Raw genomic sequence first — 17010 nt, 5'->3', positions numbered from 1 at the left:
TAGCCACATGATTAATACTTTTTTTTTTCTTTTTAAATTCAGGTTTTTAGAAAGTCTGGAACCACAACTTAACATATATAGGACCGTGGAATCACTTGGATTAGAATAGACCTTACAGAACATCTCATTCCAACCCTTGCCATGGAAATCAGCAGCATGAACTGTGTATTTGCAACATAAGATATGTCACAGATCTGAACAATACACAAATTTACTTTTAGCCACATGGAGCACTTGTTTCAATACCAGTTACCAACATTAAGACATACAAAAAAAAAATATTCTTATGATGAAAAGTTAGCATATGGTGTATTATTCATTACTAACCTACATATAAAATGTTGAGTTTTATGTAGTACTTTGCTCACAGAATTTTTACAGATGCTCATCAATACTGAGAATGAAACAACATACAATAACAGATTTGGAAAATCTACAAGATAAAAGTACTTGTAAACAAGATGAAGCCAACACCTCATTGTATAAAAACAATTCCAGATTCAACAGTTTTAGCAGCAAAAGCATCCTTGCACTCTGTTTTAAAAAAACATGAACAAAAACTAGAGAAGATTCTCTGCCACCAACTGCAATTTGACTGCAGAATGAGGTAAATGAAGATGGTTGAGGGTTTGTGGGATAGTGGTGGAGTGGGTTTGTTTGTTTGGCTTTTCAGGGTTTGTTTGTTAAGGTTTTATAGAAACAAATACTTAGGCAGAAAAAACTAGAAAGGCTACTTCACAATCTGCATAAGCACATTTAACTTAAATTGCTACTGAAAGACACAATCCCACTTTTTTCCCTGCACTTCAGTTCCTGCATTATGTTGGCTCTACAGACACATCATTTTCTAGCAAGTGAAACAACCTGCCAGACTCCTGATTTGGCAAGTTTGCTTTCAGACAGATCAATGAGATAATCCAACCTACCCCGCAATTTCATGATCACTAGAAGCAATAGGAGTAAGGGAATGACAAAGCCAGAGCTGCAGGGAGGGCAGACTGCCCTTTCCAGAAGCAGAGTCTTAGATCAGCATAAACTTATCAGCAATCCCAGCACCAGAGGTTGTAATGATTCACTGCACTTTCTATTACAGGTTTTTCTACTTTCATGCTATTCTCCTCCCTCAACTCAGGTTTCCACTGTCTCAGTGTGACATGGTTTCATAATGTATTTTACTGTAATCCTGGCTTGAAGTATTCTCCACATACACACACGCCACCACATACTCCTCCACCTCCACATACTCCTCTCCAGACTCCCAACCCTGGCTCAGCTAAACCCATTCACCTGCCTCCTGTTAGAGCCTCAAATAGTTTAAGGAACAATTCAGATTTAAAGACAGCTTCCATGGCAAAGTTTTCTTTCAAGACGGTGTAGTCCAACATGCATTTTACAACACAACTGAAGAAAAACCACATTTTACTAAATCCTTTTTTTATCCTGTTGACTACCACCTCTGCTCAAAAAAAGCTCCCACAAAAAGTGGTCCCAACACAGCATCTGAAAGGTCATCCCCTTCTGTAGGATTATTTTTCATATGGAATAGTACTCCAAGCCTGCTCACTGTGAAGCCAAAGAAACATTTGTACCAACATAGTGCAAGAAGTAACACAGGAGCAGGACAGCACTATTTTTGGCAACCAGAAGATGGTAAGTGCACGTCAGCACACAACTTCAAGCCAAATCAGCTCCCTGATCTGATTCACAGCACACTCGCTGTGCAGTACAGAGAGAACCACTGGAAGAATGAAGAAGGAAGTATCTACCTCTCAGGAACAAGCAACAGGAAGGGATTAATACCTTAGATAGGTACTACTGAGCACACTGTACCTTGAAATTAGAGTTTAATATTTCATATCTGAACAATGGTCTAGTTAGTAAAAGTTTAAGTAGGCAGGCTGTTTCCTTCTTTTTGCTTCTTAGATTTTCAAGCATCATTTGCTTTTGAAAAATCAATTTCAATATACATGTATGCAAAGAAACAATGAGGTATATACATTTACATGGAATTCACAAGAATGTATTGCACAACAGCTTTGTCTTCAGTGAATAATTATGAAAACAAAGAGAAAAAAAAAAACATGACTTCAACGAGAAAGCAACAGAAGTTACAGAGTAAACAGTTACCAAGCACAGGATAAAATCAACACAAAAAGAAGCAGCAAGGGAAGTATAAATCCAAGATACTGGTCTGCTCAGGACTCTGCAATTCACTCTCTACCCTACTGTACTGAACTTTATAACTACTAATTACATCAATATTAATTGAATGGTATTTTGATTTAATAAGTTTGTTTCATTTTATACTGAGATATTTTCACCTTTTTGATCTTTCTTGCTCTCAAGCAAAGATTTTGTCCGCAAAATACGTAGAAAGTCTCAAAGTATTTGGGTTCCTGACTGTTGTATTTAAATGCCAAAATTTCAGTTATTATTTTTTAAAGAAAACATTGCATATACTCCCCATGAATATGAAAATCCCTCTTCGTATTTTGAATATGCAATTATTAGGCTTGCCATGAGCCAATTTTGTAAACATGAAAGATTAATGCAATGAGCTGTTCCCTTGATTTCTTCTTTTATTCTTTTCTTCTAGAACAATGCAGCTTTTTAAAAGAACAGTAGCATCTAATTGACACATGCATTTATTTTCTTTAGATGCAATTCTATGGATAAGCATTAGAAACAAAATATTATGGCATTATTAAACATAATGGTATGCAAGTATACAAATTTACTAATTAAAGTTTTTTCAAATAATTTCTAACTTGATTTGAATATGGAAATGCAGGGCTACAAATGGGCACTGACTTCTTATTTATAAAACAACTGTATGATTTGCAATTGAAAACTTAGACTGAGGCTGATCAGACCTTGGGTTAATCGACATGTTAGTCACGGCATTTTTCAGTGATCAAGAAACCAGGTTACACAACCTGCCATGGCAGTGCAGATATTTATTGTTCTATATCTGCGTGAAGTCCCTGCCTTGTTACTAGCAGCGCTGCCTTTTTTTTTCCCCTCTCCCACTCCTCCCCCCCCCGCCCCAAACGTTTCTAAGTATAGTGACAACCTCATCAGGGTTTACTAGTAGCAGCGCAAGCTCAGTGAAAACCTGGGAAATCTAACTGGAAACATGAGAGAGAGCTTTATTTGGCAGTGCTAAAAAAACCTGGGGACAAATGGCTAAGCGGCGGTGGAAGTGCAGGCTGCACAATCAATAGGCAGAGAGCTGGATAGAGGCTCCCTTCGCTGCCGGATCGACAATCGACAGCTGAGAGACTATTTTTTGCAATGGTTGACTAAATATGGTCAGGGAAGAGAGAGGCACAAGAGAGCCTGTTTGCCTGGGAGTGCATGTTTCAAATGCTTAGCTGCCTATAAAGCCGTAACACTTTTGCTCGTGCCCTCTAAGTGGGAAATACGGTTGGTGACTTCTGTAGTGTGTGTGCGGGAGCCCTGACCTCGCGAGCAGACTTGACCTCTGAAGATGGAAAGTAGCTTCAACACAGACCTGCCTACAGTTAAGCCTGGAAACATAACCTCAAGCAAGAAAAGATGCAGTGCAATATCTAAGGAACTAGAAGAAACCAATATTTGCCGGGGGAGGGGGGAGACGATCGCTATTTTTTTGGTGCCTTTTTCTAATTTTTTTTTTTGGAAGCAACTCCAACTTTTGGGGGCTTAGTTTTGGTCTTTTGTTGGGTTTTTATTTTTCTTTTTGCCTGTGATTATCTTCATCTGACAGTGGGCTAAGTTCACCTTCCCTTGGCTTCCTAGCATCTATCCTTGGAGTCTTAACTCTCAGTCCAGCAGACATAAGGTATAATTTCTATACAACATCATTCATATTTTAGCATTCAAAAGAAAGGAAGAAGGTGCCAATTAGGCACCCATCTTCATGCCTTTTTTTTTTTTTCTTTTAAGTTTTCTCTATTTAGGGTGGTGAGGTACTGTATGCACCGACATTCACCCCCCCTTGCCTCCCCCTCCCATGTAACGAAGAGCTGATTCAGCGAATAGAGTGAGAGCACTCAGGATGAGATGGCTGCTGCTGATGTGTCTCTAGGTCATTACCTCTCTTCCAACTGCAAATGCTGCATGACACTAAGCTTACAGGTAACAGAACATCAGGAGACCTGCATTATTCTGCACGTTTAAAGGATGCCTATAACTTTCTGCATGTATATCTTATTTACTAGACTGTTTTTTAAATTGTTGTATTAATCCCTCTACTCTGGGAACAGCTTAATTTTGAGTGCGCTAAAGTACCAAGCATTTGTAGTGTAAAGAGCAGATTGAAATAAATCAACTGTTAGTCCAAATTTCATAGCAAAAAAAAAAAAAAAAGGAAGAAACAAAAAACCAAATCCCAACTTGCTTAGTAGGTAGAATTCTTTTTAAAGAAGATAAACTAGTAAATTGCAATGCCATTAACTGGTTGTTCATTTCAGTGAAATATATTCTTATCTTCCTATGCACAACTAAAAATGTACCAACTTGAAAAAGAAAACCTAATAAACAGTGTGATAGTGCAATGCTGAGTTCTCAAATACGTCTCGACAAAATTTTCAAGGTGCTTTATATCAGACGTACATGAAAACAGCCTACTTAAAAACTAGAATGTGACTGCTGTGATTCTAATGCTGCATTGCTGATTCTCCTTGTACTACTGTGCTAGCTACTGCTACACTCTGATTTGCTCTCTATCAGCTGCACTAGGTTTTTGTCATGAGCTGCAGAAATTACTTCCTCTGCTCTCAGCTTTCCTTACAACTATTACAGTTACTAATTGTTAAGCTTATTTCAAATTTACCTTCTAATGCTATAGAGACAAAGCTTACTCTTTACTGAAACCCAAATCAACTCCTGAAATACATATTAAGCAACCATGAGCTATATCCGACAGTCCCTCAGAAGTCAAAGCTGTTCTGCACATCAAATATTTAACCACTGTTCCAAATCAAGTCGCACAAAATCTTAGAAAACAAGGTTAAACTTGGCCTTTGTTTCTATGAGGTTTTTTGTTTGGTTTGGGTTAATTTTTTTTAGTTAATTATTTTAGCTGCCATAAATATTTCAAGGGTGGACAAGACTTTGACTGAAGCAGGTGAGTGCTAGTTTTAAAAAACGAGAAAAACTGCTTGCAGAAGTGTTGAATAGGTATTAGCTTTCACATGTGACCTTCGGCCTAACAATCCAAATCCTGTCACAGTAGTTAGAGGTTGTTTTCTTAATTCAATGTCATCATCTTTAGGATAAGCAGGATCACTGGTGACATGTGCTTTTGTGTTTGGGTTGGGCTTTTTCTGGGTTTTTTGTTTGTTTTGCTTTATTTTTAGATCACTCTGAAATACAGTGTAAATAAGTATAAACCTGCAAAGAGTTTGCAGAATAATGGATGGGATATAAAAAGCATAGAAGTGGGATTTGGGGCAAGAAATTAAGTTTATAACTGCTATTTTATCTCAGTCTATTCTTCCCTTCAGGACACTAGATGCAAACTGTACCCCAGCATGAAAATCTGCTAGAAGACCTGGGAGGAAGCTGAAGTTTTTACAGTGGACTACAACTACAAATTCTAAGAAAAGACATTGCAAGCCTACCAGCAATTCAACTCTCTACTTAAACACGGTCACTTAGAAGAGCAAGAGGCTGCAAAAATATGGAAAAGTACTTCTAACATCAGTGCCATCCCAAAACAATGAACTATTAAGACACTGTGCAGGTAAATTGCATTGCAAAGTTAAGTTAGCATAGTAAGTTTCTTTTCTACCATCAGTTTATGAGAACTGTTGTCCTTCCAAAGAACTGTCAGCCAGTTTCACCTAATGACAGCAAGAAAAAGCAGCAAAATACTACTTAGATTCATCTGACAGGCAGTCAAGCAACTATGTGTGTACCTGCTCAGAGCACATACTTCTTTATGTACCCATATGAACATACAATGCTATGGAATGTAAAGAAGTATGTATTTTTGGCAGGCCAGGAACGACCAGTAAGAGGAAACTAAACAGCTGCTGGAAGAAACAGGTTTCCCTCTTGTTTGAATGACATTCATGTGACAAATTGGCTTGCTTAGGGTCAGCTGGTGTTGCCAAAATAACTCATACTTGTTAGTAACAAATCACAAAACATTAAATTAAGTGACTATAAAAGTGGGTAGGAAGAATTGTTAACAGCTGATAAGCAGAATATTAGTTGCAAGCAGAAATCAAAGCAAGGCTGGAAATGAAACCCTGAAATGCACCAATTAAGACTGCAGCATAGCTGCAAAATTCATCATTACCAGTCCTCCTCACTTCATAGATCTTAAACTAAACTTAAAAGCCTAGTTATCAAAATGTATCTCATAAAAACAAGTCACTGTTCTAGTAATCACAGCCTGTTCTGTGTACTTCAGATGGTAGTACTTAAATTTGCACCTACCATAGAACATTTAATCCACAGGTTGCAATTAACACAAGTATTAACAGCTAAGGAATTAAAGGTCTGATCTACAAAAATTGACAGCCAAAATAATTGAGTATAACTTCTGCAGTTTAATAAGACTTAAGTTAGAATTTTCTCCAAATCAGCACTTATTATGCTCACTGAGCTCTTCGATACAAAGTGCAGCGTCAGGTTTATGCACAGAAAGTGACAATACAGAGATTTCTAGGCCAGAGCTGCTAGTCAGCGGATTAAAGCTATTGACAGATTTCTAAATGAAAACACTAATGACAACTACAGCCTAAAAGGTAAGTTATCTTAAATACTATTTTGAAATTAGCTGAATTTATTTTAAATCCAAATTTAAGAAAATTGGCCATAAAAAAACCCCATTGTAGCATTCAAAAAATTTTAAGAACTACATGAGAAATAGTTCTGCAATAGTTTCAAGTTCTAAAAGTGATATTAATTAAAATACACTGATGCATACCATCCCTAAGTAAAGATACTTAACATCAAATCCGGGAACAAGGGAAAAATGTGAGGAAAGAACTCCTCACTCATCAATACAGCCATTTCTATTCATGACACCATCCTTCTAAAAGCAGTTATTAAATAGGATATGTTCATGATAAGTAGGCACATTTGGCCCAGTTTAAAGATTCTAACTGTAGCCCTTTGCTTACTAAAATGTCTGTGAGGAAAAAAACTCCAACCAAAACAAACAAGAAATATAAACAAAGGCAACCCATGATTTTTAAATGGAGAACTTATTTTTAAATACTCACATAATTCTCAAACAACTAATAATATACACAGCCTGGTATTTTTAACACCTGAGACTACATACTATATATATATATATATAAGCAGAAATATTATCTTACCTGCTTAAGAAAGCAAAGTTTCAATATTTTTTTAAAGCTCTTTCTCATACAAGCAGATATTTTAATACGAAGGCAGGTATTTTAACATGAAGATGTTAAGTATCTTAACATCTAAATCAAAACCTGCTTTATAGTGGGAAACAAATCAAATTGCAATAGGTTTTCTGAATAAAGCAAGGCTACTAAACTCAGTCATGCTCACAGAAGCAATTTGGTATAACTAGCAGTTTCATTGAGGGGTTAATTGCAAAGCATTTTCTTCTTTTCCTGATGAGTTCCTGTGCTCAGCACCAATTGATTTAGCTTCTACTATAAAATGGGACAGATTTTTTTAACAGCTTTAATTTATCAGAAGGGTTTTTGGTAACAATTTATCATACTGTGTTCTCCCTTGTATAACACTGCGATGTTATTCTGACACAAAATGACAGTTCAGAGTGATACAAAAGTTAAAATTATATGTTGACATTGCTTCCTGCTAGTTCATGTTAGCATATCTCTAAGAATACATACCCAGTCACTCTAAAATGTCACATCCATCACTTAGATCAGCTGTTCAATTTTAACCGAGCACACGTTGAACTTTGGGCATCTGCTGACACAGTTGTAACTCAAACATTTCAACTGTGTGACTGACAGGGATAACAGATGCTGACATTATCAAATGCTACACGGCTTTTTTTCCACAGCCGTTTTTTGTCCCGATATGGCCAGTACATGAAACTGTATTGCCATCTAAAAGCGCACTGGAGCAGCTGTATCTGTAAAACAGTTCCTCTATAACTGGTAAAAATAGAAACTCATTTTATAGCCATCATGATGCTTAAGTCCAAGTGACACACCTGCTACATTTCTATTAGGATACATAGTGTTAGGGAATATATTTACATAAATCTTCTCACCATCATCAAACACAATAAACACATGTCGACTATCCTTGACATTACTAGAGAATGGTTTGAACCAAGGTTGTCCCCTAATTTCCACTGCAGTCAAAGCTCAGAAAGAATTTAATGTGACATTACAAAAGCTATGTGAGCTCGCACAATTGTATTAAGCACCTTAGTTTAGAACAAATCAGATGCAACCCCAGAAAAATCTTCAAAAGCTGTGTTTTTCTGGCATTAAACAGTTTTACATATCCTATCAAGGTAAAAAAAATTAAATTTATCCTGCTATATTATATAATCATTCCTAAAAAGTTAATACTAACCAGAGATATAGCAATGGAATTGAAAGCACTTGGCATTTATATTTGTGCTAACCAAGTACAGTATAAAAGCAGCTGCAAAAGGGAACCTGCCAAAAAATGAATGAGGGGAAGGAGGGGAGGAGGGTGACAAGGAAACTGAAATGTTCTTCCCCATTAAAGTTTAACATAAAGAATTAAGGGAGTTCTATTTCTGATAGAAACTTTAAGATTACAGTTTCTAAATCTATTCTAAAATTTGATTACACTACACAGGAAAGAGTTTAAACTGTAACTATGATTTGATTTGAGACTCATCCAAAGATCCTCAAGGAAATACTGAAGGACAGAACAAATCTGTATAAGCCTTTCTGGTATACAGCTTTTGATTGTGCCATCTCCAAATTAGGAAAGAGTTAAAAATTTGCATTGACAAGAAACAAATTGTGTAACACAGAAGAAAGCCGTGTGTTCTTTGTGCACTGCTCACGTGCTTTAAAATGTGCTACTGAATTATAAGCTTCCTGCACTCCAATGCTTTGCTAAAGCTGGTAAAATGGAACCAAATCACCTCTTCAATGGATTTGGTCCCCTTCAACCAGCTGTAGCTATGCATTGATCACTACAGGATTTCTCATGTTGTTAAAACTGGACACGAAACCTGCTCAGAGCAATTATGTAGTCCTCTCTTCAGTCCAGCTCAACTTCTAGGCAGCCTGAAGACGGAAGGTAACCAGGACTGTAGCAAATTCTGTATTCCACAATTTCAAGTTTGTATTTGTAAATAAATAGCTACTGGTGTTTAACATTTTGTCCATATGCAGTAAAAATCATCTCTTACAACATTTATAAAGAAGATAGGTAAGCAGTGAAATAAACATTTCCCAATGATTTATTGTCTCCTGTATTCTTCCTCAAGTCTGGTGCCCTTTCTAGCAGAACTGACGAAAAAAACCCAAAACCCAACAATCATGAACAGTACTGGCAGGGCAGGTTTACTTTCTGGGCACCCCTCTCCCTTTTTTATGTTGTACAAGGAAGGAAATTCCACAGGGCAGAACTGTATTTGTCATTTTGTATCTGTCAGGCACATTATTTACTATTTAAAGATAATAAATTTGTTACTGACCTCAACAGCTACAGGCTAATCTGACACCTAATAATAGGTCTGCTCATGAAGATTATATTCTTCCTCCAAACCAACTTGAACGAAAGTATTCTTCCAAAGCATTATCTGACATAATACTTTTTAATAAGAGGTTTTAAAAACAGACTCTCTTTGCACTCTGCTTCATCTAAGTTTAACCTACATTTACTGTGAGAACTGCAAATACAAAAGCAAAAATACTTTGACTGGTTTAGAAAATAATTGTACCACTCTCATTTCCTCAGAACTTGTCTCTCTGAGGACCTCCATGACAAGTCAACCCGTAAGTCCTGCAGACACTTCCTGAAGACACTCATTAACCCAACGTGGAAGTGAGAAATCCTACCTCTCAATTAAATTGCTACAGTTAGAAATTTCACTGCCAACCCGTTCAAAACCATTTGCAAATCTAAAAACAGAGATTTCCTAAATAATATGAAAACCATGGGGAAAAATTACAATTCTATTTTAAACCACAATCTCCTGCTTGCCAGTTTATGAACATAACGATGACATACTTCTTGCTATTGGAAAGCAATACCTGAAATCTGTATCTTAGGCCAGGAGTTTAATTTTTTGATTTAAAGTCCAGCACTTTATTGCTCTGAAGAACTAATTATACAAGTGTGTGAAGTCAGGTCAGCTCCAAGAGCAGCCTCTATTTAAGATGCTAGCTGCAGAGTGAATAAAGCTCTCTTCACAAGACACAATGCAAATCTAAAACTAACTGGGGCAACGGATATAAAATACGCCTACACTTCACAGTCATGTCTTCAGCTCAAAAATCTGAAGTCACAGGTATGCGAATAGATCAAACATAAGCAAGAGATGATAACATGGCAAAAATAACCAATCTGTACAGTATTTTCAAATTTTACTCTCCTTTTTTCTGTCTGAAAAAAATCTCATTAACACTGAAGAGGCAAAGTCTGCCAAGCTTTGAGGCTCACAGTACTTTGAAAAAAGTCCAAAAAAAATGCACTTTTAATATGACTGACTCAGTTAAAAATCATGAACAAGAAACCATGTATTAAATAAAAGTTTAACTTCCCCATACTTAATTTAAAATTTCTTTTTAGCTCTATCTCCCGTGCACAAGTTTAAAGCTACCTACAGCATAAACTAACATTCATTCTACATTTCAACATTATACATCAGCACAAAAACCAGAAGTTCTTTCTGTACCAATTCACAAGGTACAAAGAGAAGCAAAACATGAAAAGGAGAAATATTCTACTAAGAATAGGATGCTCTCTGAAACACACTGTACCTTGACTTGTGGAAAACACAGCCAAACTGCCATGGAAGATAAAGTGCTGAGAAAACCTAAGCTATTTGCCATAAATTGCTATCTTATAATATTTATCCAATATTCAAACATTTAAAATAGAACATATTTGTTTTCATATGAAAAATTAAAAACTTTGGAATCTTCTTCTCAGCATAATTTGTAGGTTTTATCTTCCTATTATTTATAAAGGTCAGAATTCAAGAAACAAGAGGTTTTGCTCTGAAAAAGAAATTGGTTCCAAACACCTATTTGACATCTAGAAAAAATACTACAGAAATCGACCTCCATTTATTGTGGTACTCATGCACTTATCACATGCATTTGTTTTATTATCCTCAAAAAGGAAGATGCATGTGAATTTCATTAATTCTTGCATACATAGCATGTTTTTAATTTTTAGAATTATAGCTATGCACACAACTGCATACACATTTATATACACATGTGAATACGTGTTTAACTTTTATAAAATAATACAGAAATTACATAATATATCTATATATTTGAATATAAGGAGAATTTAATGCATTGTATTAATATAAGGCACCACACCCCAAAGCCACATAAACTCCAGTTTAGGTGGGGCAGGGAAGCTTAGATGAGGGAAGATAGGTCTTAAAGAAAGGTTTCAAGCAGAACCTATTACATACTGTCTGTGACCCATAGCAGTAACAAGCTAAAGATGAGGGGGTTATTTTTAACAGTGTTTGAAATAGCTTGCGCTTAGTGCATTTAACAGATCAGTAATAGCTGCTGTTCTATATCAGGACAGAAAAACAAAGTGGCAAATATAAAAACTTTGGTTTCATTCAGAAACAGGCAAGTGGCAGAACTACAAAATCAGCAATGAAACAAAGGAGTATCACTGAAGTCTTGAGGAATAGAAAACTCAACTCCTAGATGAATGAAACTATTATGACAATTTTTGGCCGGGGGGAGAAATCAAAATAGATTTATTTTGGTATCATTTTCAATTATTTCTTTTTTATTCTATTTCAAGTACTCTTTCTGTGATGGGAGACAAAATTCCTATTCTACATGCTTGAGCAGTGCTCACATGGAACTGAACCAAAAAAGAATATTAAGTATCTGTTTTAGATACAAGTGAAACCCCATGTGTGGAAGGAACCCACACAGCATTCAAATCACTAATACAGGAAACATTTTCCAATTCTCCCAATAAAAACTTTTGTAAAGGAGGAAGGATTCTGGTTAAAACTTCACTATACTTCACATTCTACCAACCATCAAATTGACCCAGTCTGAACTACAACTTGGATCCCTCCATCAAATGAATGGTCTGTCACTACTAAAATATTCACCCACAGAAAAATCTCCAGCACATGCCTATGAAAAACATTTTTTGCCCCATACACTTTCCCTGCATGTCATCTTGAGATTATGGTCACACAAACCAACTACCAGAAGAGCTGAGGAAAAGCACTGCAGGAAAAAAAAAAAAACACAAAAAAACCCCAACAAACAAACAAACAAAAAACACCCCACCAGGGTAACTGAGACAGGAAATAGTGCTCCTGGCTAATGCTGTTATGTAAGTAGGAAGAATTCACTTTAGAGGAAGAAGTTACCAAATGAGACTTGGTAGAATTGTCTTCTGAATGCCAAAAGTAAGCTCCCTTCATTTGGTCCTTGACATGTTCTCTTAAAGACCTTTTATGAGTACTGTAGAAAACAGTAAACATTTATTCATCCTATCAACATTTCCAACCACTACTGTTTTACCTCATTAAATTATTCCATTCCATAAACACAGATAATTAATTATGTTTGCTTTTTAACCATTAGTCCTGATAGTTATGTTCTAAGAGACTAATCTAGATTTTAATCCCATGTATTAATAATGGGTGAAATTGATACAAATTTACAGCCTTATTTCTCCAACTTCTCTCACCTGAAAAGCTGAATTTACTACTAAAGAGGGAAACATACACAACTCTTCTTTTGTGTAAACTATACTAAATACTCCACCCGAGGATAAAGTATTTTTGAAGTCTTCTTAGCATGACAGCTTTGAAAAATACCATTTATCCACAATGTAATAAGGAATCAGCAACACAACTTTTCTTTAAAGTTCTATCTATGCAGTAGCTTTCAAAAGCTATCTTAAATGAAAATTGAATGTAGACATATAGAATGCAGCTAGTATAAAACAAACTGTGCCTTAAAATGAATTTTTTCAGTTGAGTTGCTATATAAAAGCTGAAATACAAAATTTCTTCATATGTCTATGAAAATATAATTAACTGTTTTAAATACTGACAAATATAATCTAATGTAACAATCCTGAGAGTGCTTTAGAACTGTATGGTTTACTTAATAGTTATCCACAAAGAAGTATTTCTAAAAAACTCAAATCCTTTTATCAATTCAAATACTCAAGAAGGGAAACATAGCTGTATTTACTATTTTCATCCTATGTCAAAATTCCATCTTCAAGATCTTACTAACTTATTTATCAAAACTTTTATTGGCAAAATTTTATAGCCATGACAGGAAATTTATCAGGAATTTGGAGTTACCTGTATACAGCATTAAACTGAGCAGACTCTTAGCTTCATTCTAGTAAGGGCTTCCAAGAATTAGAAAGAGCCATAGCTAAGCAACATCAACATTTAAGAAATACAACTACATGCAGATTTAAGGATCCTCTGAAAGAAGACCATAGCTCTACCCTTACATGTACTTGTTTTCTATTACATACAATAAAAAACAATCTTTAAAAAGAAATCTGTACCTAGGGTTTCCTCTTAGTGCAGCATGGTGAAGAGCATTAAACCCATTGTTGTTGGTGATAGTAACATCTGCTCCAGCTTCTAAGAGTACAGCAAGGATATCATCACGCTTTTTACTTATTGCATCGTGAAGTGGAGTGTCTCCTTCAGAATCCTAAAAACAGAAACAGTTTACATCAATTTTTGCACGCATCCACATTAAAAAGATACTAAAATATCTCTAGGAAAATTACTTACAATTTATGAATAACAGGACAACAACAAAAACTAATGTAACAGAAGGAAGACTAGTCAGGCGGAATGAGGCATGGACTTTTGAGTAATAAATGCTAAGTTTAGCCAGCAATTAACTATGTAGAAGACAATACCAAAATGGCAGTGTGAAATTAAAGCATAGGCAAATCAAAATAAAATGCAGTCCAGGTACTAAAAGTAGGCATATCTGTTGTTTTAACTGAAGCATATCATTTTCCATGAAGCAAAAGCCAATGTCATAAAGCAATATTAAGCTTTTAACTCGTTATGGCTAATACAAGATTATATTACGTGAAATACATGATAATACTTTATGGCACAATTGAACAGGCAAAGAATTTATACTTCTAGCTTGATGCCCTTTTTTTTCAAATATCCCAATTAAGGAAAAAATACTTCTTACTCCTAGAAGCAATTTGTACACTACTTATTCAAGGACTCAAATGGTTGGACTGAAGAGAAATGCTCTAGACTAACAGTGAGAAAACACATCCATTTAAGCTTATTTGCAGCTACATAGGCAAAGTCTCCAGATTTATGCTTCCAGTAGAATTCTTGCATCACATAAGTCAGGAAGTCTTTTGTCACCAACATTGACTCAACTGCAAGTTAACACAGAAACCGAACATTTTAGCAATACACTAGTACGAAAACAGATGTCGACAGTGAGAATCAAAACTTGCCAAACAAAAAGTGCCAGAATATGGAAAACACTTGAACCACTGTGAACCAATTTGCCAGACTAAATCATGTAGCTTTTATTTGGTCTAAATGATCATATTTCCTGGATTTCCTATTTACAGACTAACATATGTTTCTGTTTACACAGTGAAGTGGCCACAGTAGTAGAGTGCTGGCCAATTAAATTCCAGTCATGCCTCAGTCTTACTCCCCTGTGTTCTCATTGACAAAATCAATCACCTACTCACATTTGCAAATCGCAATTCCTCAGCACATATGCTGAATCTGAAAGTTCATTTTTTTTCAATGGCCAATTATATTTTCCACATGGAGCATCCTTGCACCATTCTATTGACTTCTTCAACTGAAACAAAATGCTGTAATTTCAACTCGGGCGAATCCACTTTGGCTACCCATAGTTCCTGTGTGATTTACAGTCACCCTTTACTGGTCTCAGCACATCAGAATCTTTATTATACCTACTGTTCAACAAACACTAAACAGGATCTGGATGGATATAACAGCTTAACCTCAGCAAGATCAAGACAGCACCTTAAGAGTCAGGTAGAAGGAGATAAATAACCACTATGATCATTAATTTCAAAAAAGCTTTTGCTTATCTTCTTTTATGTGGATATACAGTTCCAAAAATATCTGATTATTGACATGGCAAAGCAAGAAAGCAATGTCTTGTTACTGCATATCTTGATTTGCCCAGGCCACTACAGCTCTTCCTGATGCAAATCTCTTCAAACTTATCCATTCTCATTGGTTTTACTAATGCAGTTCATGCAACTGCATTTAGCAGTGTGGATACCTGCTTATCTGATAGCACGTTTTCACTCTACCGTCTAAACAGGACATTGCACTTATGCTACTGCATCCATCACCTTCATTACAGATGAAGGTGAAATTATCTCTGAAATGATGGTACTTGAGATCCTACACATGAGGGCTTTCTAGATAAAAAGATGAATATTTGAAAGTGAATCTGACTAAGTAGTTCTATCAATGACAGATCTATTTGGGAAAAAAATAAAAGGTTTATTTTAACAAAACATTCCACAGTATCATCAGCCTCTAAACTGTAGCTTGCAGATGAAGCACAGTGTTGTGGGTTCAATATAAGAGTAATTAATCAGGAAGGAAAAATAACAATTAGAAATAACTACAGACCGTGAAAATACCAATTAGTATCAACTACAGAATAAACCAGGTGTTAATCTAGCTGTCAAGGAAACAGACTTAACAGCATTTCTGTTACAGCTGATCACATGGTGGGGGTAAAGGTTGAGACCCCAACCCCATTCCCATTTACCATAATTTTTCTATCACCTACATGCAGCAAATCATACAATGCAGTAGCTCAAAAGTGACCCTACATTAAAATTGACTTTACCTGGAGACTGGGGTGGCAGCCAAAGTCCAGTAAAGTCTTGACAACTTGCAGATGACCTTTGTTGACAGCAATATGGAGTGGAGTCTGCCTGCGCTTGTTGCGAGCATTCAAATCTGCGCTGCCTCGGTGCAAAACCTCAATCACAGCACCCTCATCACCAAAGGCTGCATGATGGACAGCCCTGTCTCCATCCTTGTCCTAAAGTGGAAACATTAATTTAACTTGGTAGATTTCACATTTCCTTTGCATTTAAACAAGATTATTTCAACTAACAACTGTCCATATTTGATGTAGTAAGAAAAATGAGACTACCGTGATACCATTAAAATGCCTAATTAAATAATTGTTCAAACTGCAGCAATAGAGGATGAAGAATCACTTAATGTATAAACACACATGTTCTACAACATATGATATTGTACAGCATATATACAACTGTTGCCCTGAATCTTTGTGTGGTTTGTTCACCAAACTCAAATGTCTTCATTTGGGTTTCTTCTACAAAACAACCACTGTCAAGAAAAAACCCAAAACAAAAGAACAAAAAAAACCCACAAATGAAAATCCAATGCCCAAACAATATTACACTTAATATCCCAGGGCAGTTCTTCCTGTAACCTGGGAAGTGTTACAGATTCCAAATCATAGTGCAAGACATGAGTATTTCTTTGTTCATACAATGAAGTTAGTATTTATTAGGATTTATTATATGTCTTGGTTTTCACTTAAATAAATCTTTTTCAAAGGGAATTTGTGACTGATGCTGACATTAACTAGAAGTTCTGATTCTGTGTTGATGATTCACAGTGTTAAAACTCTGATTCAGTTTGTTTCAGTTTCACACAAATTGAGAACTAAATGTGAAAGTCAAATTTGTCAGTTTAGGCTATTTTAACATTCATAGAAGTTGACTGTACAACATGAAACATTTTAAAATATCAGTCAAGTGATTTCAGCATTAATGACAGTATACAAA

At 35.8% G+C, this 17010-nt stretch overlaps 1 protein-coding gene across 3 annotated transcripts in view; it reads right to left on the bottom strand.

The window, feature by feature from the left end:
* Positions 1–17010, bottom strand: part of MIB1 (MIB E3 ubiquitin protein ligase 1) — a 71604-nt gene that overhangs the window by 24319 nt on the left and 30275 nt on the right. For all 3 annotated transcript variants that reach the window (XM_053958763.1, XM_053958756.1, XM_053958772.1), the window contains exons 11-12: positions 16035–16232; positions 13702–13853 (exon numbers count right to left, since the gene is read on the bottom strand). In XM_053958763.1, coding sequence (XP_053814738.1) covers positions 13702–13853; positions 16035–16232 — 350 coding nt within the window. The remainder of the gene's footprint in view (positions 1–13701; positions 13854–16034; positions 16233–17010) is intronic.

Source organism: Vidua chalybeata, chromosome 1 (genome assembly GCF_026979565.1).
Source record: "Vidua chalybeata isolate OUT-0048 chromosome 1, bVidCha1 merged haplotype, whole genome shotgun sequence".
NCBI lineage: Eukaryota > Metazoa > Chordata > Aves > Passeriformes > Viduidae > Vidua > Vidua chalybeata.
The sequence above is the reverse complement of the archived record's forward strand: the minus strand, read 5'-3'. Positions and strand labels throughout refer to the sequence as shown.